The 27366-nt window shown below is 37.6% G+C and overlaps 1 protein-coding gene across 4 annotated transcripts in view; it reads right to left on the bottom strand.

The window, feature by feature from the left end:
- IMPG1 (interphotoreceptor matrix proteoglycan 1) overlaps nucleotides 1-20513 on the bottom strand; it is a 288481-nt gene extending 267968 nt beyond the window's left edge. For all 4 annotated transcript variants that reach the window (XM_075202665.1, XM_075202667.1, XM_075202666.1 and 1 more), the window contains exon 1: nucleotides 20236-20513. In XM_075202665.1, coding sequence (XP_075058766.1) covers nucleotides 20236-20431 — 196 coding nt within the window. In that variant the 5' untranslated portion in view covers nucleotides 20432-20513. The remainder of the gene's footprint in view (nucleotides 1-20235) is intronic.
- Nucleotides 20514-27366: the final 6853 nt, after the last annotated feature.

The raw sequence follows: 27366 nt of genomic DNA on the forward strand, positions 1-27366 counted from the left end.
CTTGAATTGGCTCAGGAGGAGGCAAAGAGTGACCAGGAAATGGATTCTTCACTGAAAGCTTTAGTAATGACACATGAAAAACAGGATGTACCTTTATGGAATCAGGAATATCCAATCAAAAAGCCACTGAACTAATCTGTGTAATGATCTTATATGGACCAATTAATTTGCTTCCCAACTTAGAAGATGGTACCTTCATCCTTAAATGTCTAGTTGACAACCATACTTCATCACCGATATTAAAAGTTGGAGCAGCCCTTCATGATCTGTCAGCATCACGTTTAGATCCTTCTTGAGCAGATTTCAATGTCTCTTTCAATAATTCAAGATTACTTTGCATAAGAATCAGTCTGTCCTCCACAGCAGGAATTGGAGAGTCACAAAGTAGATTGGGACATATATTTGGATGATATCCTAGATTAGCATAGAAAGGGCTAAATCTTGTAGACTAATGTTTAGAATTATTGTATGCAAACTCAGCCATGGGGAGGATATCAAACTAGAGATGAACGCACTCGGATTTCTGAAATCCGAGCCCACCCGAACGTTGCCGATCCGAGCCGGATCCGAGCCAGATCCGGGTATTCCCGCCAATTGCATAACTGAAAGCGAGGCTCTGAGTCATAATCCCGCTGTCGAATCTCGCGATACTCGGATCCTATAAATTCCCCGCTAGTCGCCGCCATCTTCACTTGGGCATTGATCAGGGTAGAGGGAGGGTGTGTTAGGTGGTCCTCTGTCCTGCTATATCTCGTGCTGTTCAGTTCTGTGCTGTGCTGTGCTCTGTGTTCTGCTCAGTCCAGTGGTGCTGTGTCCTGTGCTCTGTCCTTCTGAGTTCAGTGGTGCTGCTGGGTCCTGTGCTGTGTCCTGTTCAGTCCAGTGGTGCTGTGTCCTGTGCTCTGTCCTTCTAAGGGCATTGTTATTTCCCCATTATTCCCAAATTATAAAAAATTAAAAAAAAAGTTATAAAAAAAATAACAAAAAAAGTAATTATAAAAAAAAAAAATATCCCAAAACAATCCTGCAGTATAAGTCCATTGGTACTGCTATATTACAAAGTTCACTGATTCAGCAGTATAAGTCTAGTGGTACTGCTATATTACAAAGTTCACTGATTTTGCAGTATAAGTCCATTGGTACCGCTATATTACAAAGTTCACTCATTCTGCAGTATAAGTCCATTGGTACTGCAATATTACAAAGTTCACTCATTCTGCAGTATAAGTCCATTGGTACTGCAATATTACAAATTTCACTGATTCTGCAGTATAAGTCCAGTGGTACTCTCCTGTGCCGCAGATAATTTGCTTTGCCGAGTGTGTGTAGTTATGTATCACAGGTTTTAAGAAGAGGCACAACACTGACAACCTGTTAGAGAAACTGAGGGAAATAATCTCTCTGTGGCTCACCCTACTTAGACTCTCCTGGGGATTCGAATAACTGCCATTTCTATTACTACCTTCTTTCTTTCTCTATTTTAAAAAAAAAAAAATAGCTGCCATTTCTAGTACTACCTTCTTTCTTTCTATATTTAAAACAAAAAACAACTGTCATTTCTATTACTACATTAATTGTTTGTGCAGTCACAAAAAAGAGGAACTGCGCCCTTAACTGCTATGTTGGTTTTAGACGTCCATCCGGTGTCCGCCATCTGTGCACTGCAATTCAGACCAGTTGAGGGTTTTATTATTATATTGTGGCCCCGGTACCAAATTGGGTACCAGGCCCACTGCACTACGCAGTCCAGATACTTGTTTGGTGGAATTCAGACCAGTTGAGGGATTTTTTATTATATTGTGGGGACCACTCCACTACGCAGTCCAGATACTTGTTTGGTGGAATTCAGAACAATTGTTTTTTTTTTATTATATTGTGGGGACCATTCCACTACGCAGTCCAGATACTTTTTTGGTGGAATTCAGACCAGTTGAGGGTTTTTTTATTATATTGTGGGGACCACTCCACTACGCAGTCCAGATACTTTTTTGGTGGAATTCAGACCAGTTGAGGGATTTTTTATTATATTGTAGGGACCACTCCACTACGCAGTCCAGATACTTTTTTGGTGGAATTCAGACCAGTTGAGTGTTTTTTTATATTGTGGGGACCACTCCACTACGCAGTCCAGATACTTTTTTGGTGGAATTCAGACCAGTTGAGTGTTTTTTTATATTGTGGGGACCACTCCACTACGCAGTCCAGATACTTTTTTGGTGGAATTGAGACCAGTTGAGGGTGATATATTGTGGCCCCGGTACCAAATTGGGTACCGGGACCACTCCACTATGCAGTCCAGAAAGCTACCTCGGTGAAACGTTTTGGACTAAAAACAATATTGTGAGGTGTGAGGGTGTTCAGAATAGACTGGAAATTAATGGAAATGATTGTTATTGAATGTCATTGAGGTTAAAAATAGTGTAGGAGTGAAAATAAGCCCAAAAACTTGATTTTGGAACTTTTTATGCTTTTTTCAAAATAAATCCGAATCCAAAACCTTAAATCCGAACCAAAACCTTTCGACAGGTGTTTTGCGAAACAAATCCGAACCCAAAACATCAAGCAAATCCGAACCCAAAACACAAAACACGAGACACCAAAAGTGGCCGGTGCACATCCCTATATCAAACCAATCATCTTGTAGGTGACAAATATAACATCTAAGATATCGCTAGAGTTTTTGTTTTTTTCAATCCGTTTGTCCATTTGACTGTGGATGAAATGCGGTGGACAAGTTCACCAAAATGTCAAGGGATTTGCAAAACTGTTTCCAAAATTGTGATGTGAATTGAACTCCTCGGTCTGACACCACATTCTTAGGAACGCCATGCAAGCGAAAAACTTTTTTTATAAGTAAGTCGGCTGTTTCTTTTGCTGTAGGAATACTCTGGCAGTGCATAAAGTGAGCTATCTTTGTCAGTCTGTCGATTACCACAAATATAGTGGTCATATTCTTAGATCTTGGAAGGTCTACAATAAAGTCCATGGAAATGGAATCCCATGGACGTGTAGGTATTAGCAAAGGTTGTAATAGTCCGAAAGGAGAAGCACGAGAAATCTTAAATCTGGCACACGTTGTACAAGAGGATACATATTTTGCTACATCTTCCTTATATTTGGGCCACCAGAATGAACGGCTTAACAGTTCTTGAGGTTTCTGGAGTCCTTTATGGCCTGCTAATTTAGAGTCATGGAATAGTTGCATGACCTTTAACTGTGCTTTTTCTGGAACGTATAATCGATGTGCCATATGCCAGACCCTGTTGTCATAAGTTAATTTAACATTTTTTGGAGGATTCATGAGGGTAGAATCCATATCATATCCATTCTGGATCAATGTTAATAACTCAGTTGTACAAATAACCCCCAAAACATTGAATCAGGAATTATTGTTTGAACAGGCTTTACCGGTTGAGGAATCTCCACGTAGGCTCTTAAAAGAGCATTAGCTTTTCCATTCTTTGATCCAGGTCTATAGAAAATTAGGAAATCAAAATGGCTTAAAAAGAGCCCATCCAGTTTGTTGGGGGAATAATCTCTTTGCTGATTTAATGAATTCCAAATTCTGATGATCGATGAGGATTATCACTTGATGCTTTGCAAACAAATGGGAGTGTAGGATCAGGATGAATTAATATAGGATCTGATTTGAACTTTGTTTTCAAAATGGAAAAAGCTTTATCAGCTGCTGGTGACCACTGAAATGAAGAACCCTTTTTTGTGAGCTGAGTAATGGGGGCAGCAATTCCATAAAAGTTCTTTATAAAGCATCAATAAAAATTAGCAAAGCCCATTAATTGTTGTACATCTTTGACATTTTCAGAGGGGACCCATCAACTGTCTCCATCAATATAGGACCCTGTCTTTCTTGAAATAATATATGGTTTTGTTTAGCAAAATCTATATCCATGAAGTTACCATTGGCTCAAGAATCCAGCATTGCCATGGTTGAAATAAGTCGAGAGTTTATCTCAAGTTGTATTGGAATTGAAAAATTATTTTTTATTCTTCTGTTCTCTCTCTCAATTGTAGACAGCGAAGAGATTTGAGGAATAATAGCATTCAGTTGATGTGAACAGCATGAAATAATAGATTCCTGGTCAGAATCTTTAGGTTCCATCAATGTAGCAACTGTCTTGCGCGGTCGTTGAGAACAATTAGATACATAATGTCCAGATTTACCACAATACAAACAGAGATTATCTTGTCGTCGTTGATCTCTGCTCTCAATAGAAATCTTCTTGCGAATGGTATCTATTTGCATTGGCTCAGGCTCCTCAATTTGTTGTGTTGCAGGAGTTTCAGAGTAATTTGATACTGCTGGTTCTGAATAATTAGGGCGAGTCCACATGGAGCCCCATCTATTCTGTTTCCTCTCCATTTGACGAGCATCAATACAAATACAATGTTTAACAAAGACTTCAAATTCAGTGGGTGCATCAGCTCTAGATAATTCATCTTTAATAAACTCAGGTAATCCCTTTCGATAAACAGACAGCTGCCAAATTCCAATCTGTGTCCAAGATCCATCTTCGAAAATGAGATGTGTATTCAGCTACTGAACGTCTTCCCTGACGCATCTTTAATAAAACTGACTCAGCAGTAGCACTTCGATTTGGATCATCAAATATCTGGTTCATTTCATCCATGAAATTAGAAAGATTTTATAATATTGGACTTTTTGCCTCTATCAAAGGAGAAGCCCATGCCAAGGCATCATCTTTCAACAATAAAAGAATACAATGTTCTTTTTGCACATCAGTCAAAAAATCAGTAGGATGCAAATCAAAATGCATATTTCATTGATTAATAAAACCTCTGTATCTTTTACGATCACCTGAAAATTGAGTCGGAGGTAGTGGGAGTGTGGGCTGATGTACTGCAGCCGAAGGTGCTACAGCATTAACTTCTTGAAGCTGCGTCTGTAGTTCTGTAATAACTCCATTTTAGAGCGCTATTTGATCTTTAAGTTCTTGAACATTTATTTGAACTCAGTTACCTGTTAATTATTTGTGGGTCTCAAGTCCTTGTAATTTTGCATGAAATTCCTGTAGCTGTCTTGAGGTAGAATGCATGTGGAAACTCAGATCTGAAAGTCGCTGTAAAGCAGTTGGTTCTGTACCGGCGGGGTCTGTCATTTTGGTGCTTGAGTATCCTGTCACACTTCTGGTATCACAAATGGAACCCAATAGCCAGGTAGTTCTGTAATAAACAGGATTTATTTTGATATAAATCTCAAATTATCCAACAAGTGAAATCCACAGTCTCAAGACAGATAAAGGTCTGGTAGAAATATCAAGCAATTGTATTCCAAATCACAAGAGGGAGCAAGGTTCTGTGGAAGCATCTAACATAGTAACATAGTAACATAGTTGATGAGGTTGAAAAAAGACACCAGTCCATCAAGTTCAACCTATTTTGGATCTCCTGTGATCCTGCACTTATATTTGAAATTGATCCAGAGTAAGCAACCGCCAATCTGTTTCAATTGTGAAAATCCCCCCAGACTCAATATTGCAGTCCTTTTTTTACCCTATGTCCTCTACTATCCTTCATTTTAATTAACGGTCGTATCCCTGGATACACCTTTCCGCTAAAAATTTGTCTAACCATTTCTTAAACATATCTATTGAATCTGCCATCACAACCTTCCCTGGCAATGAATTCCATATCTTGAATGCCCTTACTGTAAAGAACCCCTTCCTTTGCTGGTTGTCAAATTTCCTCTCCTCTAACCTTAGTGGGTGACCACATGTCCTGTGTATAGTCCTTGGGGTAAAAAGTTCCCATGAAAATTCTCTGTATTGACCCCTAATGTATTTGTACATAGTAATCATATCTCCCCTTAGACGCCTCTTTTCTAAAGTAAACATGCCTAAACTGGCTAACCTTTCCTCATAACTTAATGACTCCATACCCTTTATCAATTTTGTCACCCTTCCCAGAACCCTTTCTAGTTCCAAATTATCTTTTTTATAGAGTGGTGCTTAGAACAGTACTGCATATTCAAGATGAGGTCTTACCAATGATTTATACAGTGGCAAAATTACACTGACTTCCCTTGCATCTATGCCCCTTTTTATGCATGCCAATACTTTGTTTGCCCTTGCAGCTGCTGCTTGACATTGACCACTATTGCTAAGTCTACTGTCTACAAGCACTCCCAAATCCTTTTCCATTACAGATTCTCCTAAATTAATTCCATTTAATTTATAGATTGCGTTCTTGTTTTTGATCCCTGAATGCATAACCTTACATTTATCTGTGTTAAACCTCATATTCCATTTGGCCGCCCAATCCTCCAGTTTATTTAAGTCCCTCTGTAGAGAAGCTACATCTTGCTCTGATTTTATTACCTTACAGAGTTTAGTGTCATCTGCAAAAATAGAAACTTTACTCTCTAAACCATCACCAAGGTCATTAATAAATATATTAAAAAGGAGTGGTCCCAGCACGGAACCTTGAGGAACTCCATTTAAGACTTTTGACCAATTAGAAAATGTTCCATTTATCACAACTCTCTGTTCCCTATTCTCTAACCAGTTTTCGATCCAAGTACAAATGTTGATTCCTATACCCAGTTCCCTTATTTTGTAAACCAACCTCTTGTGTGGCACTGTATCAAAGGCCTTTGCAAAATCTAAGTAGACCACATCTACTGTGCTGCCCTGGTCTAAGTTCCCGCTAACTTCCTCGTAGAAACTAATTAGATTAGTTTGACATGACCTATCCCTCACAAATCCTTGTTGATTCCCACTAATAATTTTATTGCATACCAAGTAATCCTGAATACTACTCCCCGCTATTGATGTCATTCTTACAGGTCTATAATTCCCTGGTTGTGATCTCGTCCCCTTTTTAAACAACGGCACCACATCTGCTATACGCCAATCCCTTGGTACTGAGCCTGATGAGATTGAATCTCTGAAAAAAATATATTTAGTTCAGACACAAACACAATACTTAAGCAAAGGCTTCAAAACAGGAAGTGCCATTTCTAGGCCCAAACAGGAAATGAGATCCAAGATGGAATCTTCATGAGACATTCCCGGCCATCTTGGATAAGGGCAATTCTAAGGGCAAGTTCATAACAGGCAAGTACATAACACTAAATATGCTTTTAATTGTCAACAACCCTTACTAACACAGGTGCAGCTAATCTGCTTAACAGCCTCTATTAGGACTGTGGACTCTTCTTTCTCAGTATCTCTTGGACTCTTCCTTCCTGAAGCACAATTGCTTCACTGGGCCCTCAACTCTTCTCTGAGCTGCTGACATGAAGCATGCAGGTCTATACTGGGGTCTCTCATAGGTGTGTAACCAAAACTTTTCAACGCTGTTGAGGAAGATTGCGTAACTTATATGTGTGTGTATATATATATATATATATATATATATATATATATATATATATATATATATACAACACAACAAACAGTGCGCACAGCAGAAAATGTTCACAAAAAAGTTCACTATCGTGCCAGTTCGTGGTAGATATTAGTTCCACAAGAAATCCAACACCAGCAGATTTTTCTTCTGCGCGTCCTTCCCTTTTTACCACCCGATCTCCATGGGGAAGTAGCAAATCCTAGAACATCAAACAAACAGCGGCGCTTCCATGGTGTGTTACCCAAGTTAAAAGATTTATTCAAAAGAATAAAATTGCACGTACCAGATAGTCAAAAGTTTCAAGCATAGGTTACAGTATAGGTCACTTCTAGTCTGCATACACGGACATCATAATCAAAGCGGCTATAACATGTTAACAATCCACAAACACCTCTATGCGTTTCATCTCAAGGACTTCATCAGGAGGTGTGGTTCTAAGTTCTAAAGCTCACCTACTTCTAGGATAATCTTAATTGACATCACAGGTGAACGAGACAAACCTTCGTTCACTAGTTAGCTTAACTTAACATATGCACATATCAATTTTAAAGGATACAAAATCCATACTGTTCAAATTAAATGCAGAATAATAACAATTTATAAACAAACATGATAAAAAATACACACAGTATATAAAATATATAAAAACAGCATAACATAAACTGTTGTAAATACAAACTCTTATAAAAAGGGTGTGACTTTATAACCTTCATTTAACCCCCACGGGACAAATGTATTCAGAGTATAGATCCAGTAAGTTTCTCTCTAAGCTAATTTTAAAAGGCGATCTCCTCCTCTTTCATTCACCTCAATATGTTCTTTTGTCTTAAATCGGACAGTATCAGGATTAGCATTATGACAAGCGAGAAAGTGTCTTGGGACAATATGATTTTCAATCTTATGTTTAATATTGCGTAAATGTTCAAACACCCTTATTTTAACAGCTCTCTTGGTCTTCCCTATGTACTTTTTTCCACATCCACATTCCAATAAGTACACCACGTATGTGGTATTACAATTCATAAAACATTGAATATTTCTTTCTTACTTACTTGAAGTATCAGAGAACGTTTTGTGGTTATTATGTACATATTTACAGGCTTTACAATGCCCACACGGATAGAAGCCTTTCGTTGAGAACGACCAGCTTGTGTTTTTGTTAGATTTTTCATTCAAATGTGATGGGGCCAGTATTGATCTAAGTGTTTTAGGTTTCTTAAAGATAATTTGCGTTTTTTTCGGTAAGGTGTTAGACAGTAGCGAATCTAACTTCAGAACTGACCAGTGTTTATGGAAAATATTCGTTATCTGTTGATTAGCTATATTATAAGTTGTAACGAAGGGACAATTCGATGTATTCAATTTATTCTTCTTCTTTTCTTTATATTTTGTTAATTCAGTCCTATCAAACCCTCTAACTTGTTCTAAACAATCTGCCAGAAGTTTTTCTGGATACCCACGCTCTAAAAATCTATCTACTAAGGTGGATGCTTGTATTTCAAAAGTTTCTATATCTGCACAGTTGCGCCTAATTCTTGTTAGCTGGGAGATGGGTATATTATTTTTCCATCTTTTTAAATGGTAACTGCTATAATCAATATAACTATTGCTATCAACTTTTTTGATGAATGTATAAGTATCAATCATTTTTCTTTCATCAAATAACGCAGTGTCTAAAACCAGATCCAAAAATTCGATTTTTTTCTTTCTTAATCACAGATGTAAATTTTAAATCAAACTCATTAGTATTGATCTCCTGAATAAAATAATTAAAATCAGCTTAAGTACCTCTGCAAATCAACAATATATCGTCAATGTAGCGTTTAAATAAGACGATATTATCCATGTATATTTTGCTAGCATATATAACATGTTGTTCCCAACAGCCCATATAAATATTAGCATAACTAGGTGCAAAGGGACTGCCCATCGCAGTCCCTCGCACCTGATGGTAATACTGGTTGAGAAAAATGAAGAAATTATGTTCCAAAATGTACTTAGTGCATTCTATAATGAAGTCACACTGATCTACAGTTAAACTTCCATCGTTCAATAAACAGTCTCTAACCGCCTTTATACCCCTAGAGCAGGGTTGTCCAACACGCCTGTAATGTGGCCCAGAAGGAGTTTTGGTTGTGGCAAGGGGGCAGCCCTGTTAATGGAAAAAAAAATCCTGCAAAAAAAAGAAAAGAAAATACTTACCTTGCGGTCACGTCAGCTGGTACTCCGGCTCCCTCCCTTGTCTCCTCCTCCGTGCGGTGCTCGCAGTGAATGTCGAGCGTAATGTCATCACGCCAACATCCATTGCGGAGCGCAGCACAGAGGAGTCACCCGCGCGAGAAGAACAATCAGCAGCACAGAATTGGAGAAAAGAAGAGAAGAGGACAGGAAAATAAGCCGATTAAAAGGTAAATTAAGGGGGATTTTTTTTATTATTTCAAGGGACGCTGGCCAGTGAATAAAAGTCACCTGGTCCTGGAGCATCATGGACCTTATCTCCCTGCTACATACTTCTACTTGTATTACTAATGGGGCATTATATATTATTCTCTTTGGCCCATTATAAGTTGTTATCCCTTAGCTAACATAGTGGTGTAATTAGCAAAACAGGTCACAAATTGGGGTCACAGTGATGTATATGTCAGGTACCGCAGGTCTGGTCAGGGCACCCTGACATACAATGCCTGGCTTAAATGCACTTTATTAATATTGCATCGAATCAATACAAAAAGTGATTATAGTATAATAACTAGTGAGGATTTTTTGAACAGGGCGATTGAAAGGTAAGTATAGGGGGATTTGAAAAAGAAGTGATATATATATATATATATATATATATATATATATATAAATATATAACTTTTTTTCTCATATATATATATATGTTGACTATGTTTTCTATGGTTTTTTGGATGATCAGCTATCGTTATTGTTAGTGTATCTTATGTGCGGCCCAAACCAACTCGTCGTCTTCCAATGTGGCCCGGGGAAGCTAAAAGGTTGGACACCCCTGCCCTAGAGTGTGGAATTGCAGTATAAAGAGACTGTACATCAATCGTACACCAAAAAAAGTCAGTATTCCATTAAATTTCCCTCACAATTTGTAATACTTGAGTGGAATCCTTTACATAAGATTTCAAACCTGATACATATTTTTTAAAATAAAAATCTACATATTCAGACAGGTGTGCAGTTAACGAGTCTATCCCCGAGACAATGGGATATCCCGGAGGATTGACTAACTGTTTATGTATCTTTGGTAAGTGATAGAATGTAGCGATCCTAGGAAATTTATTCAGCACATAATCAAATTCATTTTTAGTAATATGACCATTACTTAATCCTCTCAATAATATTTCTTCCAATTCTAGTAAATATACATTTGTAGGATCTAGAGCTAACTTTTCATAAAAATCCAAATCATTCACCAGTCTTAAAGTTTCCTTAACATAATCTTGTCTGTTTAAAATAACCAATCCTCCTCCTTTATCCGCTGGCTTTATAATAAGGTCTTCATCCTTAACTAATTTTTCTAAAGCTATCTTTTCTTGTTTGGTGAGATTAGGTTTGTACTCTTGCTTGGTATTACTAAGCACAAATAAATCTCTTTTAACTAATTCACCAAACATATCTATATAGGTCCCCTTGGATTCAACAGGGTAAAAATTAGAATGTTTCTTTAAACCAGTATTAGACATTATATCATTTGTAGATATTATTTCATCATTTTTAGACACCTTATCTGCTTTTAAAAAATGTCTTTTTAGAGTTAGTTTTCTAATGTATTTATTTACATCAATAAAAAGATCAAAGCCATTGGGAAAACAGGTAGGAGCAAATGAAAGCCCTTTTGATAATAATCTTAATTCATCAGGTTGAAGAATCTGTTATATCGGTCTTCGTTTTTGATTTTTTTTTTGCTCTTTTCCTCTATGTCCTGTCGATATCTTTTTTTGGGGGAGTATGTACGATTGTCCCCTAGTGGGTCTATCTATCTATAATATAAATGTCTAGTGGCGTGTGTTAGTCTGTCTGTCTGTGTGTGGAAAAAATAAAACCAAGCTGCAGCACCAACTGCTGGGCGGAGTTATACACTGACCTACTAAATTCTTAGTGTGTGTGGAAAAAACAACTCAGAAAGGGCTGAAATTTGGTATACTAAGATGTTTTTAATTTGTTAATTTAATTTGTTAATTGTTAAAAGTGTTTATAAAGATTTAAAAAAAATATATATATATTTCTTGAAGGAGAAGTGACAGCTGGGAGTGGTTGGTGGTTGCCGGGGGTGACAGTGGGGAGTGTTTGGTGGTTGCCGGGGGTGACAGAGCGAGAGGAGTGTGATACTCAGGACCGCTGAGAGAGATCCCTGTGTCTGGATAGACATCTGGATAGATGTGGCGATGAAAATGAAGGATGAGGTGATGGAGAAGAATGATGAGGTGGTGACAGGTGGACAAAACCACGTTAAAAAAGGGCGCTTGCATCGGGAAGTAATGCTCTTCCCCTGAGGAGGCCTGGGCTAGGCTCAAATGCATGACAAGACCCTTTTTAACACCTTAAGTAGCTTGATTTGACTAGAATGCATGAGTATCATGCACGGGTTAACTTGTGTATATATATATATATATGTGTATATATATATATATATATATATATATATATATTAGCCCTTGTTGTCCTCTTAACCAACATTCTTTCTTTAGGGTAAAATTACAATATGCTCAGAGAAAGGGGGAAAACTATAGAGGAGCAGGTCATATGGGACTGATTTTTGATCAATCATTTGTGCATTCCCAGATGTTGTTCGGAATTGACTTATAATATGCAACTTAATCTTAAACTAAGAGACCACTTTAAGGGACATACATATTTTGCTAAACCTACTTTCAGCACACATAGTACTTTTGTCCTAGTTGATAAAAATGGTTCAATTAACATGTTTGTTAACCATTTCACCACTCATGACTTTCTCACCCCTATGCTGAGCCTATTTTGTCACATTCCAACATCAATTTATTTATGCAGTAAGCACACAAATTATGGCCATTAAAGGGTTTTTTATTTTTTTTAAAAAAATAAAAAGTAAATGTGTGTACTTTTTTTTGTAAACATCACCAAGAAAAACTTTGTGGTTCTTGCTTTTGCATCAATCTACCTTTCCAAAACAGTATTCTATACATAGATTTTCATAATAAAATCTGTGCTTAAAAATGAAAATGCATTCAATGTTTTTCTTTCTTTAATGTATTTGCAAAGTATTGCATGAAATGTATTGTAATAACATGGGTATTCCATGTTTAAAAATAGTCAAGATAACCTTGTGGGGATCTTTTAGGTGAGTTTTGTTCGCATTTGAACTCCTACAGTACTATCGATGAGTGGAACTCGCTCTTAGCACTTGAAAGATATATGCTGAGGATGAGAACTTGCAAAACCGTATGTCAAACTGCTATTGAAAATACATAAATTTTAGACATGATACTGATAAGTGAGATTGCTCAAATCACCTACAAAAAGAAACATTTCTGCTACTGAGGATCTCTAATATCTGGAGTCACTCTGTAAACACACTAAAAAGAAAAAAAACAAAGTGTTGTCTGCACTGGAAATGGATTTAATCTTACATTAAATTTATTTTCCAGATCAGCAGAAAATCAGAGCAATCTCTGAGAAAAATAAATTTAATTTAATCTACAAAAGTTGAGCAACAGGTCATCCAGGACCTGAAAAATAATAAGGACATAATTATCAAACTAGCAGAGATAGAGCATTTGTCATTCCCAATTAAACTGAGTACATAACAGAAGCAAATGCACCCACATATCCATCCCTCAAATTAGACCCTACGCAGCCATATCATAACTTACTAATAGAACATTTAAATCACTAAGCCCTCAAGAAGACCTATTGTGTCCGGAATTCAGTTACTTAAATCAAACCTTTGTGAATACATAGAGCAGCAATGGCTTTAAAGGCATTGTTTTGCCTTTAAAGTCAAATTCATTCTAAGTTAATTCTAAATCCCAACTATTTTGAATTGAGCAACAATTTTAAAAACAGACATGCAGAACTGCTATGGGTAACAAGTTTGCACCCAGATATGCAGATCTCTTTATGGATAAACAGGAGGATGATTTTGTTTGGAAGAATACAGGTCTGACATAGTAATATGGCATAAGTACATCAGCAATACCTGTCTGATGTTAGTGGATGAAACTGCATTTAATTATTTACAGTGACTTCATGCCAGCTAGCGCTGTATTTATGTGATTACAGCCTTTGAAGGCAATTGAGACCAACTGATTCCAGCTAAACAGAAGAGTGTGAGATAGACTCAATTCTCCACCAGTTGAAGACAGGACACTGTGAATACACTCAAAGCAGGGATGTCAATAAACACAGGACTCTCCAGTGGAACCTTAATGTGAGTTGTAACTGCTTGTCTCTGCACTACGCCAATACTGAGACTTTTACCAAAGTGCTAGAAATGCTGATATCAATAATGGCCCACTTGCTTCAGATTACTCAAATATGCAGTATTGCTTAACAGAGAACAAAATTGTTCTCAGCACTAACAAGACATACTCTATACTGACTCACTTGCCAGACTAATTAATGCCAAAATATTTTGTTGTTGCTGCTCTCCTGTGGAGAATATCATATCATTTAAATATCTAGGTGATACTTTTAAAGAATCACTAGATTTTGACCTGCACATCACAATTAGCTATGCCCTTATCCCCTCAGCTAGACTAAATGAGCTACAAAGTTTCCTGCTCCCTGCCCTTGTCTACAACTCATCATTTCCTTAAAATCCTCTGTAAATGGGACACCACCTGTGTTATCTGCTGCTTTTCTTCTCCAATGTAAGCACAACTGTCAACTCAATGATGAGCTACAAAGGCCCAACCTTACACCTATTGACTTCTCGCACTTGTTAATTTAACCATGTGCAAGAGTAGGATGTCTTCATATCCTCTCTTCTATGGATCGTAATCTACAGCTCAAGCTCCTCTTTACATCCCTAATTGCAGAACCAACATGGGTACGCAAAACTTATCATGTGCGGCCCCTAAATATTTCAACTCTGTGCCTGGATTCATAAAGGAAATATCTATGCCAATTTTAAGAGATGTCACTGTATATGCACACTGCCAATATTTGCTCCTATTTAAACTCATCCTAAACCATCACTTCTTCCTGTACCAGACTTTTTTCCTATGCTGACTTTATGCTTAAGGGTACGCCTCATGCAGTATCTCTGATTTATGACATGCAATATCACTTTGATATGATTAATTGACTCATATGTTTACTGAATTAATCTATCATATCAGGATATCAGTCTGAGCAGCGAGTTACTTAGGATAGTAACATCCACATTATAAATGACTGTGCACATCCAAACTTGTATAACTTCACTAACGCAAGAGAGAAATAGGGTAGATAAATGGATCACTCCTTTTAGGAACCTAAGTGTTTTTGTTTTATTGGCTTAAATGTCACTAGTTTGCACAAATATTGCTAATGGCACCGGGTGAAGGTAGGCCTTTATAAATTTCTGCTTCTATATAACAATTAACCTGTTTTCTGATTGTACAGTGCTTTTAAAGTTAATTTTACCTACAGTTTTCAGAAACTGGTTTGTGGTTCCAGGCAAAAGTTCTTTATTCTGCAGAAAGCATTTGCTCAATTCAAGTAACAAGTAAAAGCAATTGTTATTCAAGCAATTATACAGTATATACATGCACTATATAATGAGAACATAATGAATAAAATGTTCTTATAAGGTCATTGTTTGGAATGTTTATGAAATATAAAACCATTAAAAATAGTCAGTATCAACTTAAATCCTGCAGTGTTTACTGTACAATAAAGACCTACATACATCTCAAATTCAGTGTGGTCTTTAGGGAGCAACAGAGGAACGGATACAGCAGCTATGAACATATGGTGTGAACAATTACTGGGATATTTATTGTATATACATGGCTCTGGTGAAATTAGGTCTACATTTATGTAAAATGGCTCTTCCCAAAATCTTAACTGGGTTTGGTGTTAAATAAGTATTGCAAGATTAAAAAGAATAACATTCAGATGATTTTTCTACTTGTGATTGTCTCTGTATAATCAAACATAATATTATTATTAAAATTATTATTATTAATATTAATAGTAGTAGTAGTAGTAGAAGGATTCATCATATGACGTTAAGCATTGAAAACTAATTCTGCCCCAGTTGCACAAAAATGGTTAAAACTAATGAAACCTATTTATTTTTAATTACTGTGCCCTTAAATATAGTATAACTGGATTCTGATGATTGCTACTCTTTAGTTATTGAAATCTGTATTTTGGATATTACATTATATGACATGCCTGTAGTGAATGTAGCAAATCCCCTTATGAATCATGTGAGCCAGCTGATCATCCAAATCTTCTTAAGTCATTTCCAATATGACGTCTTCTAGAATCTCCCATTTCATTACCTGAAGAATCATTTGCTAGCTATGATTTCATTTTTAACTCTATTCTAATAACCTCTGCCACTTATTACATAAGAAGAGTGCCATTGATATTGTATTCTGAATTTTGTTCCATCACTAAATCATATTGCTTTTAATAGAGATGTTCACTGACTTCCGTGTTTTGGTTTTGTTTTTGGATCTGAATTAACTTCTTGTTTTGGTTTTGGTTTTGGCAAAACCGCCCTTGCATGTTTTGGTTTTGGTTTTGATTTTGGATCTCGATTTTTTTTTCTAAAATTCCTATTTTTTTTGCTAAAATCACATAATTTGGCTCTTTTTTTATCCGTCTTATCCCTACATTATTATTAACCTCAATAATATTGATTTCCAATCATTTCCAGTCAGTTTTGTCAAGTGACAAGAACACTGCTACCCCTCCTGTTTCTATATGAGCAATGGCACTAAGCAATGTCACTGGAGAGTGACAAGAACACTGCTACCTCTGTTTCTGTGTGAGCAATGACACTGAGCAATGTCACTGGAGAATAAAGAGAGACTATAACACTGCTACCCCTGTTTCTGTGTGAGCAATGGCACTAAGCAATGTCACTGGAGACTGGAGAGTGACAAGAACACTGCTACCCCTGTTTCAGTGTGAGCAATGACACTGAGCAATGTCACTGGAGACTGGAGAGTGACAAGAACACTGCTACCCCTGTTTCTGTGTGAGCAATGACACTGAGCAATGTCACTGGAGACTGGAGAGTGACTAGAACACTGCTACCTCTGTTTCTGTGTGAGCAATGGCGCTGGATCTCCTGGGGAGGGAGGGACATATGGAATCCAAAACTCGCGAGATCCGACAACGCAACAATGCCGTTTTGCCTTGATTCAGATCCGAGGATGCACGAAAATAACGAGCCGGCTCGCGAGCCGACTTAGAACCCCTAAGTTAGGGTGGGCTCGGTTTTCAGAAAACTGAGCCTGAGCATCTCTAATTTTTAATAAGTCAGCTACTAGTAGTAAACAAAGTACAAATCATAATTACATTTACAGAAACATTAAAATAACATATTTATATGATTAATATTTTTAGAAACTATAAAATATTTAATTTCACTAAAAGGAAAACATGGAAAAGACGATGCCAGCTATACATGCATGACCAAATTACTTTAAGGTGATTATGTGTTTTCATGTGAAATCTGTTAAGTAAAGATTATCTGTTAAGTAAAGATTATATTTATATTTTTCAATTCCAGAAGCTAGATTTCTAATTTGGATAACAAATTCACTAAGAGCTTTGGCATAGCTAAAGTATCTCTCTGTACCTTTACCTGCATCAAGAATTTGGATATATTTGTAGTACCCTACAAAGTAAATATCTGACAAATTAAATATATTAAAATGAGTCTTTTTTTCCCCTTAATATAATGTATAACTAGAAAATAGAAATCAAATTTGCAGATATATCTATATGTAACTAGATAGGTATGTATACTAATGTTAGGAATATGCATTGACATGTACATTGTACATAGTTATAAATATTTAAAGCACAGGATATGGTGCCTTTAAATGATAATTGTAAGTGGTAAACTGCTTGCAGGAAATGAAAGCGAAACAAGATTGTCCGCATCATATTTATTGACACACAACTTCCTTTATATGAACCAATCAGCTAAAAGCATCTCAAACCATAGGAGCTTCGAGCTGAGAAAAGCAACAGCACAGCAGAGGGGACAGTTAGGGAATCGAAGGGAAAGCAAAGATGAGTGAGGAGTGGTGAGAGAGAAAATGAGAATTATAGTGGAGTGAGAAGCGGATATAGAAGGGGTGAGTAGGGATTAGGAGAAAGGGAAGTAAGGCATGGTAATAGTGTGTATGAAGAGTTGCCTGAGAAGTGATTATAGGTGAGAACTGGTTATGAGAAAATGTCATTAGTTAGAAAAAAGGAGGGAGAATAAAGGCAATATTAAGACATAAATACATTTTGTTTTTCGGGAAGGCTTGCCACCTATCAACAGGTAGTGGGTGGTAACAGCCTCTCAAAGAACACAGAATATGTGAAACATCATTTTTTTATGTGTCACAGAGTTCTAAGCACAGGGTCATGTGATCAGCTAAACCAACTGCAAAGATACATTGTGCTTAGCCTGTCAGATTTTTTTTGCCAAAACGGAGGACACTGATAATAGCATTTTCTCTCCTCTACCTAATTCTAAGAAGAAATGTAAAGCTGTAAAGCACACATTACCGTTAGAGGGAGGCTCTTCTTTCTATGAAGAAATGTAAAGCTGTAAAGCACACATTACCGTTAGATGGAGGCTCTTCTTTCTCAGTAGAGGCTCCCTCATTAAAAAACAGGGAAATACCAGCGGGGACCATAGGACCACCACAGGTTCCAATAAGAAAAAGTGTGTGGAGTCTGTTTTTCTCAAAAAGAAAAGAAGCTTGTTTGAGCAAAACAACATTCCCTGGCACAGCCCATAGCAGGCATTCTGCAGCCAGTTGTGGCAGCACAAAGGGAACTAGTCCAGGTCCTATGATGTAATTTTCTCTCTGTTGGGCTTCAGCCAAAAGAAAAATGCTACGCCTCTCAGGAGAAGGATGTTGTATATTCCCCTAGTCAGTTGGTGGGTTGGGAATCAGAAATGGTCGCCGGATCCATGACATCCACAGCATTAAAATAAGCAACCTACAGATGACCAGGGTAGGATTCGCCCTACAAAATTATTCCACACAAATTGGGCTATATGACATGTTTCTGACGTAAGAGGTTTTGCTAAACAGAACTTTCACCACCCTAACTAGGGAGGAGGACCTAGTCCTCATTGATCAAACCAGTCTCCCAGATATTACAGCCTTAGTATAACCAGTCATTGACCTTGCTTGAATTTTGATTATAGGACCAGTGTCCACAGATTTTTTTTGATAAGTCACTTTGGAAGATCCAGTTCCAGATCACTGATGCGGCCTTTCTTTTATTCCTAATACGCAACAGGGTGCAACAAGAGGGGCAGACTAATGTCTCTAGGGAAAGCCTAATAGCTTCTAAAGGGGCACTGCTCAATTCCATAAGCATGACAGTGCTTATATTGGCCAATACTTTAACCAATAATACATACATAATAAGTGAGGTTGAGCAATCCAGCCCCCAGGCTAATGAGTTTTCCAATTTACAATTCTAACCTTTTTGGTGAAGATTTTATTGATGAAGTAAAATTAAGACATAGACCAAGGAAATCATTTGTAGATCTAAACTCTGCTAACTCTGCATTCAATAACGCGGTTGGTTCCACCAACTATTCAAAACTACATCCACAAAAGTCATAATAGATACACACGTCCTGGCCAGGTGAATCACTTCAAAGCATTGCTGTATGATCAGAGTATACAGGAAGTTTATTACTGAGGGTCAATACCCCTTCCAGAACTGTGTAATAAATGGAACTAGTTCTTAACCAGAGAAAAAAGACAAATAGAAATATATTGAAACAAAAATTAGAACATTAAGAACATTTATTAATTTATGGGGGTTTATTACTAGTAACAGAAGAGGACAGGTTTTGTATAAATGTGAAGTAACTGTATGTTGCATTGATGGTATAAGTGCATATGTATTTATTGTAATTTGAGGATAATTCCCAAAAATTTTAGAGAGCAAAATATTTAGCATTTCCTTTAAACTCAGATAGTAACTTAAGTAACCCAACGGATTTAGAACATAATTAACTGTCTAAGATGTTAGCTAATAATTTATTGTATTGTATTGTATAATGTAAGTGAATTCCCTGTGACTTTTTCCAACACCGTTCCCAAGTCCCCTTCCTTACAACATGTAATAAAAGTCATTCCCCCAACTGGGTTAGTGGGTACCATTTCTATGGCATTCCACTCTAGTTAGTCTCACCTCTCCCCTGTATTGAGACACTCCTCCATTAGAGATAGAAGCATTATATATATATGCATGTATATATATATATATATATATATATATATATATATATATATATATATATATATATATACATATACAGATATATAATCATAGTATGATACGTATCTCTATTATGTTTAATGTATTTTACACATGAAGCAAACTTGACGGCATATTCTAAGGACCATTTAACAGGCACATCACGCAATGGCCAAAAAGATCACAGCCCACAACCTAGTATTTCAAAAATAATATGATTGATCATCCCAAGATGAACAATGTGAGTGATTACTATGGTAAAGGCTGCCTTAGCTGTACTTAATGCAATACATTTGACATCACAGTAGGTAGTATACAGTATGATAAGCTATACAATTTACCAAACCGCATGAAGAAACCTGTGACTGACATCACCTTTAATAGTTGGGAATATTCACTTACCTTTACTGCAATGACACTGAATGAAGATGCAGATAATGATCAACAATAATCCACTCTTACAATTCATGTTTGAGTGTTGCCTACTCAGTTGTTGCACCAGAAAAAATATGTTGCCCTTGCAATTAAGAAAAAAAATACAGTCTGTCTCTACTGCTTCATTAAAAAAAATGTGGTGACCTAAAGTTCGGTTTGGCATTCAGATTCACAAACTGTCAATGGAACTGCAGCTGTCCTTTTTTAATTGTTCAGTTGTAATTGCAACTAGAGTGACAACATTGGGAAACAGTGTATGTCTGGCATAATCTATTTATCTACTACTCAGACATAATCCTTCTTATGGGACAGCTGGAAGGGTTGTCTGCATCTAAGTAACCTGTTGCAGGGACATGTGTTATTTATAATCAAATAACACTAGGTTAATGGTAAAGGCTGTATTGAGTAATCATTGTTTTCATGTAGTCCACTGCACTAGACAGGATGTACAGTAATACAAAGTTATAGCGGTGATGAAATAGCTTGTGCTAATGGCTGTATGGCTTTATGACTAAATATGATTACTGTTAAGTATTAACTCTCTGTTCCCAGAGATGACAGGTTGCCCTAACCAGGAACCCATGTTACTTAACTACTTACAGTAAATCTAATTTGAGGAAATGTAATCAGATTTAACAACCCTGTGTTGTTGGTATTTAAAGACTTTAGGTAATCAACATTTTATTTAAAACATTTATTTTTGTACCTCTTTAATTAATAGAAAGTAATATCTTTAAATAATAGAAAGTATTGCATTTACTTTCAACTATTTTAACATTTATAATAAGGGTGTGCACCGGCCACTTTTGGGGTTTTGGGTTCTGATTAGCTTGAGGTTTTGGGTTCTGATTTGTTTTGCCAAAACACCCCACAAAAGGTTTTGGTTCTGATTTTGGGTTCTGATTTTTTTTTAAAAAAGCATAAAAAGTGCTAAAATCCATATTTCGGTTTTTTTTTCACTCCTACACTATTATTAACCTCAATAACATTCATTTCCACTAATTACCAGTCTATTGTGAACACCTCACAATATTGTTTTTAGTCCAAAAGGTTGCACCGAGGTAGCTGGATGTCTAAGCAAAGCGACTCAAGTGGGCGGCACAAACACGTTGGCCATCGTAGGTGGCTGTGTAGGCTTGAATGCCTTTTTTGCTGCTCCTCCATCCTCTGCAGCATATAGAGGGTGGAGTTCAAGCACGTCACTACCTCTTGTTTTAGTTGATTTTTTTTGATGTAGCAGGAACAGTGAACGTAGTTTAATATCTGATACTAATATTTCTGCACTGCAGGAACAGTGAACGTTGTAATATAGATTGCAGTACCTATTTTTTGGGACTGCAGAAACAGTGAACGTTGTAATATAGATTGCAGTTCCTATTTTTTGGGACTGCAGAAACAGTGAACGTAGTAATATAGATTGCAGTTCCTATTTTTTGTGACTGCAGAAACAGTGAACGTTGTAATATAAATTGCAGTACCTATTTTTTGGGACTGCAGAAACAGTGAACGTAGTAATATAGATTGCAGTACCTATTTTTTGGGACTGCAAGAATATATTGCTCTAGAATATTTTTTATACTTTTTAAATAATTTTTTTATATTTTTTTTAAATAATTATTTTTTTTTTTTTTTTTTAAGAATTATAAAATTACTATGGACTTAGCAGAAAAAAACACAGGACAAAAGCACCACTGGACTCAGCAGGACAGACACTGACCAAAGCACCACTGGAATCAGCAGGACAGAGCACTGGACAAAGTACTACTGGACTCAGCAGGACAGAGCACTGGACAAAGCACCACTTGACGAAACTAATCAGCAGGACAGAGCACAGGATCTCAACAACCTCCCTCTTCAGTGATCGCAGGGAGAATGAAGATGGCGGCCGTGAGCAGGGCATTTATGACATCCGAGTCTCGCGAGATCCGACGCGAGACTTGGATGTCATAGCCTCGTTTTGGATTACTTTGGCAGCCGGAAGTACTCGAACAATGCTCGGATCCCGCGGATCCGCACTGTTCGGGTGGGCTCGGATTACCGAAATCCGAGCCCGCTTATCTTTAATTTATAATAGTTTTTTTTTTACTATTCACACAATATAGTGTTTTTACCAGACTGTGGTGATTTTTACATAAAGTGGAGCGAGTAGACTAATATTGCATTTATTATCGATAACTTATAGCAATAGTTGTTGTGATATCACTGAATTTACAAAATAGCACCTAGATTTGTGGCAAATGGTGTCAATTGCAGAGTGACAAAACTTTTTTCTGGATGTTGGGAAATATAGATAATAAATTGTGTTCCTCAGTGCTCCAGTCTGAGGTTATGATATGCAGAAAACATTTCATATTTAGAAGAATTTGAGATATTTTATAAATAGGGCAGGGAAGAGCTTCTTCATATATGAGGATTTGACTTTATAGAAAGTAGCAAGTCAGTTTACTTCTGTATATGAACTTGTGACTTACACCACCTGAATGTAACGGAAATAAAAAAAAATGACAATTAATTTTAATACATCCTTTGCTCTATTTAAGTAGGGATGTGCACCGGCGACTTTTGAGGTCTCGTGTTTTGTGTTTTGGATCCGGATTTTCGTTATTTTTGGGGTTCGGATTTGTCTCGCAAAACACTTGACGAAAGGTCTCGGTTCGGATTTAAGGTTTTGGATTCGGATTTTTTTTGAAAAAAACATAAAAAGTTTAAAAATCAAGTTTTTGGGCTTATTTTCACTCCTAGGCTATTATTAACCTCAATAACATTCAATAACAAGCATTTCCACTAATTTACAGTGTATTCTGAACACCTCACAATATAGTTATTAGTCCAAAACGTTGCAACAAGGTATCTTTCTGGACTGCGTAGAGGAGTGGGTCACCACAATATATATTAAAAACCCTGAACTTTTATGATTCGCACCAATAAATGTACCTGGACTGCGTAGAGGAGTGGGTCACCACAATATATATTAAAAACCCTGAACTTTTATGAATCGCACCAATAAATGTACCTGGACTGCGTAGAGGAGTGGGTCACCACAATATATATTAAAAACCCTGAACTTTTATGAATCGCACCAATAAATGTACCTGGACTGCGTAGAGGAGTGGGTCACCACAATATATATTAAAAACCCTGAACTTTTATGAATCGTACCAATAAATGTACCTGGACTGCGTAGAGGAGTGGGTCACCACAATATATATTAAAAACCCTGAACTTTTATGAATCGCACCAATAAATGTACCTGGACTGCGTAGAGGAGTGGGTCACCACAATATATATTAAAAACCCTGAACTTTTATGAATCGCACCAATAAATGTACCTGGACTGCGTAGAGGAGTGGGTCACCACAATATATATTAAAAACCCTGAACTTTTATGAATCGCACCAATAAATGTACCTGGACTGCGTAGAGGAGTGGGTCACCACAATATATATTAAAAACCCTGAACTTTTATGAATCGCACCAATAAATGTACCTGGACTGCGTAGAGGAGTGGGTCACCACAATATATATTAAAAACCCTGAACTTTTATGAATCGCACCAATAAATGTACCTGGACTGCGTAGAGGAGTGGGTCACCACAATATATATTAAAAACCCTGAACTTTTATGAATCGCACCAATAAATGTACCTGGACTGCGTAGAGGAGTGGGTCACCACAATATATTAAAAACCCTGAACTTTTACGAATCGCACCAATAAATGTACCTGGACTGCGTAGAGGAGTGGGTCACCACAATATATATTAAAAACCCTGAACTTTTATGAATCGCACCAATAAATGTACCTGGACTGCGTAGAGGAGTGGGTCACCACAATATATATTAAAAACCCTGAACTTTTATGAATCGCACCAATAAATGTACCTGGACTGCGTAGAGGAGTGGGTCACCACAATATATATTAAAAACCCTGAACTTTTATGAATCGCACCAATAAATGTACCTGGACTGCGTAGAGGAGTGGGTCACCACAATATATTAAAAACCCTGAACTTTTATGAATCGCACCAATAAATGTACCTGGACTGCGTAGAGGAGTGGGTCACCACAATATATATTAAAAACCCTGAACTTTTATGAATCGCACCAATAAATGTACCTGGACTGCGTAGAGGAGTGGGTCACCACAATATATATTAAAAACCCTGAACTTTTATGAATCGCACCAATAAATGTACCTGGACTGCGTAGAGGAGTGGGTCACCACAATATATTAAAAACCCTGAACTTTTATGAATCGCACCAATAAATGTACCTGGACTGCGTAGAGGAGTGGGTCACCACAATATATATTAAAAACCCTGAACTTTTATGAATCGCACCAATAAATGTACCTGGACTGCGTAGAGGAGTGGGTCACCACAATATATTAAAAACCCTGAACTTTTATGAATCGCACCAATAAATGTACCTGGACTGCGTAGAGGAGTGGGTCACCACAATATATATTAAAAACCCTGAACTTTTATGAATCGCACCAATAAATGTACCTGGACTGCGTAGAGGAGTGGGTCACCACAATATATTAAAAACCCTGAACTTTTATGATTCGCACCAATAAATGTATCTGGACTGCGTAGAGGAGTGGGCACTGGGCACCACAATAAAATATATAAAAAACCTTCAACAGGTCTGCATTACACTACACATACGGCTGCTCCTACATCCTCTCCATCATATACATGTTGGAGTTTTAGCGTGTGACAACCTCTTGTTTTTGATAATGTCAGTGCATTTTGAATATTTTTCAATTTGCCCCACACCACTGAATGTACTTTATCTATGATACGCATCTATCTATCTTGACTGCGTAGTGTGGTGGCCCCGGTACACAATTTGGTACCGAGGCCACAATATAATTAAAAAACCCTCCACGTGTCAGAATTCCACCAAACAAGTATCTGGACTGCGTAGTGGGGTGGCCCCGGTACCCAATTTGATACCGGGGCCACAATAAAATAAATACACCCTCCACGTGTCAGAATTCCACCAAACAAGTATCTGGACTGCGTAGTGGGGTGGCCCCGGTACCCAATTTGATACCGGGGCCACAATACCTCCTCCAAACATGGTACAGACAATTCGTCATTGAGATCCCATCAAGTATGTTAAAGACAGACAGGGTCCAAGTGTTATTGGTTGACTTTGTAAACCAAAAAACTGTCCCTGTTGCACATAGTCGTGCAATGAAGACTGACTTTTTCATTTAAAGGCACCATCTTTCAAGTGTAGTGTTTGTAAGTCTAAGTCATATTATACTTTTGGTAAAATTGGTTTATTTTGTTCCTCTTTATGGTAACTACTAATAGAATTAAAGTATTAAATAGAAGCGGCAGTTCCTCTTTATGGTAATTAGTAATAGAATTAAAGTATTAAATAGAATTAAAGTATGAAATAGAATTAAAGTATTAAATAGAATTAAAGTATTAAATAGAGTGGTATAGAGTTGTAGTGTGGTATAGATAGAGTGGTCCCCACAATATAATAATAAAACCCTCAACTGGTCTGAATTCCACCAAACAAGTATCTGGACTGCGTAGTGTGGTGGCCCCCGTACACAATTTGGTACCGAGGCCACAATATAATTAAAAAATTGGGCATCAACTGTCACCGTTGTTTAATATCTGATACACCTAAATATGGACTGCACAGTGGAGTGGCCCCGGTAGTAAATTTGGTGCCGGGGCCACAATACCTCCATCAACCCTCTAAATCCCACTCCACTGATGGCGGACACCGGGCGCACGTCTAACACCAACATTGCAGTTACAGCCGCAGTTATACGCTTTGCAATAGGGTGACTACTATCGTATTTTGTGGTCATGGCAAACGACTGTTGGACGGTCAATTGTTTTGTGAAAGACTTAGCGGTCTTACGACTTCCCCTCTGGGAAGATGACCGACTAACAGCAGCAACAGCAGCAGTGGCAGTAGTAGGCGTACCGCTGCAGGATTCCTCGGATGAATCCCGTATTGAGGAGGACTCAGTCTGGCTGCTGACTTGGGCTGCAGGACTGAATCTGATGGAGATTGTGGAGGAAGTTGACGAGGAGGGTGTTGCTGGTGTGTATCCAACTGGACCACGGGATTTAGGTGTCCCTGTACCGATGAGGGTCCTAGCCCCAGTTCCTGAACTAACCACTGAACTATGAAGGTTATTCAGGTGACGTATAAGGGAGGATGTTCCTAGGTGGGCAAGATCCTTACCCCTGCTTATTTGAGCTTTACATAAGCTACATATGGCCATACATTGGTTGTCTGGATTTGGATAAAAATAACTCCAGACCGAAGAGGTGCATTTTTTGGTCTTCTGACCAGGCATGACGATGGGCTTTTTCATCCCATGGACATCAGCTGTTTCCCCCCCTGGTGCCTCATTTACAATAACCACATCACCATCCTCATCATCAAGTTCCTCCACAGCGCCAGCTACATCATCAATAGCCTCCTCCCGAGCCACCTCTTCCCGTACAGTGATGGGAAGGTCAGGCTTGACAACCACCAACATCCTTGGACTCGCCTTGTGGATTTGTGATAATTTCTCTTTAGAAGGCAGAGTTGTTTGCTGTTTTGTTGCTGACACCATAACTCTCTTCAATTTTTTGTAGGGGGGGGGAGGAGGAGGAGGGCTAAGATCCGTGGGTGAAGCTGAACCACTAGTCATGAACACGGGCCAGGGCCTAAGCCGTTCCTTGCCACTCCGTGTCGTAAATGGCATATTGGCAACTTTACGTTTCTCCTCAGATGATTTTAAGTTTCTCTTTTTGCTACTTTTTCTTAACTTGGGCTTTTTGGATTTTACATGCCCGGTACTACGAGATTGGGCATCGGGCTTGGAAGACGACGTTGATGGCATTTCATCGTCTATGTCATGACTAGTGGCAGCAGCTTCAGCATTAGGAGGAAGTGGGTCTTGATCTTTCCCTACTTTATCCTCCAAATTTTTGGTCTCCATTATATGTAGCACAAGATACTGCAGAATGTGTGAACTTGGTAATATTGCAGTACCAATGGACTTATACTGCTGGATTGGTTTTGCAAATTTGGTTATAATTATTATATATTTATTTTTTTTTACATTT

The sequence above is a fragment of the Mixophyes fleayi genome, chromosome 3 (genome assembly GCF_038048845.1).
Source record: "Mixophyes fleayi isolate aMixFle1 chromosome 3, aMixFle1.hap1, whole genome shotgun sequence".
NCBI classification, from domain to species: Eukaryota; Metazoa; Chordata; class Amphibia; order Anura; family Limnodynastidae; genus Mixophyes; species Mixophyes fleayi.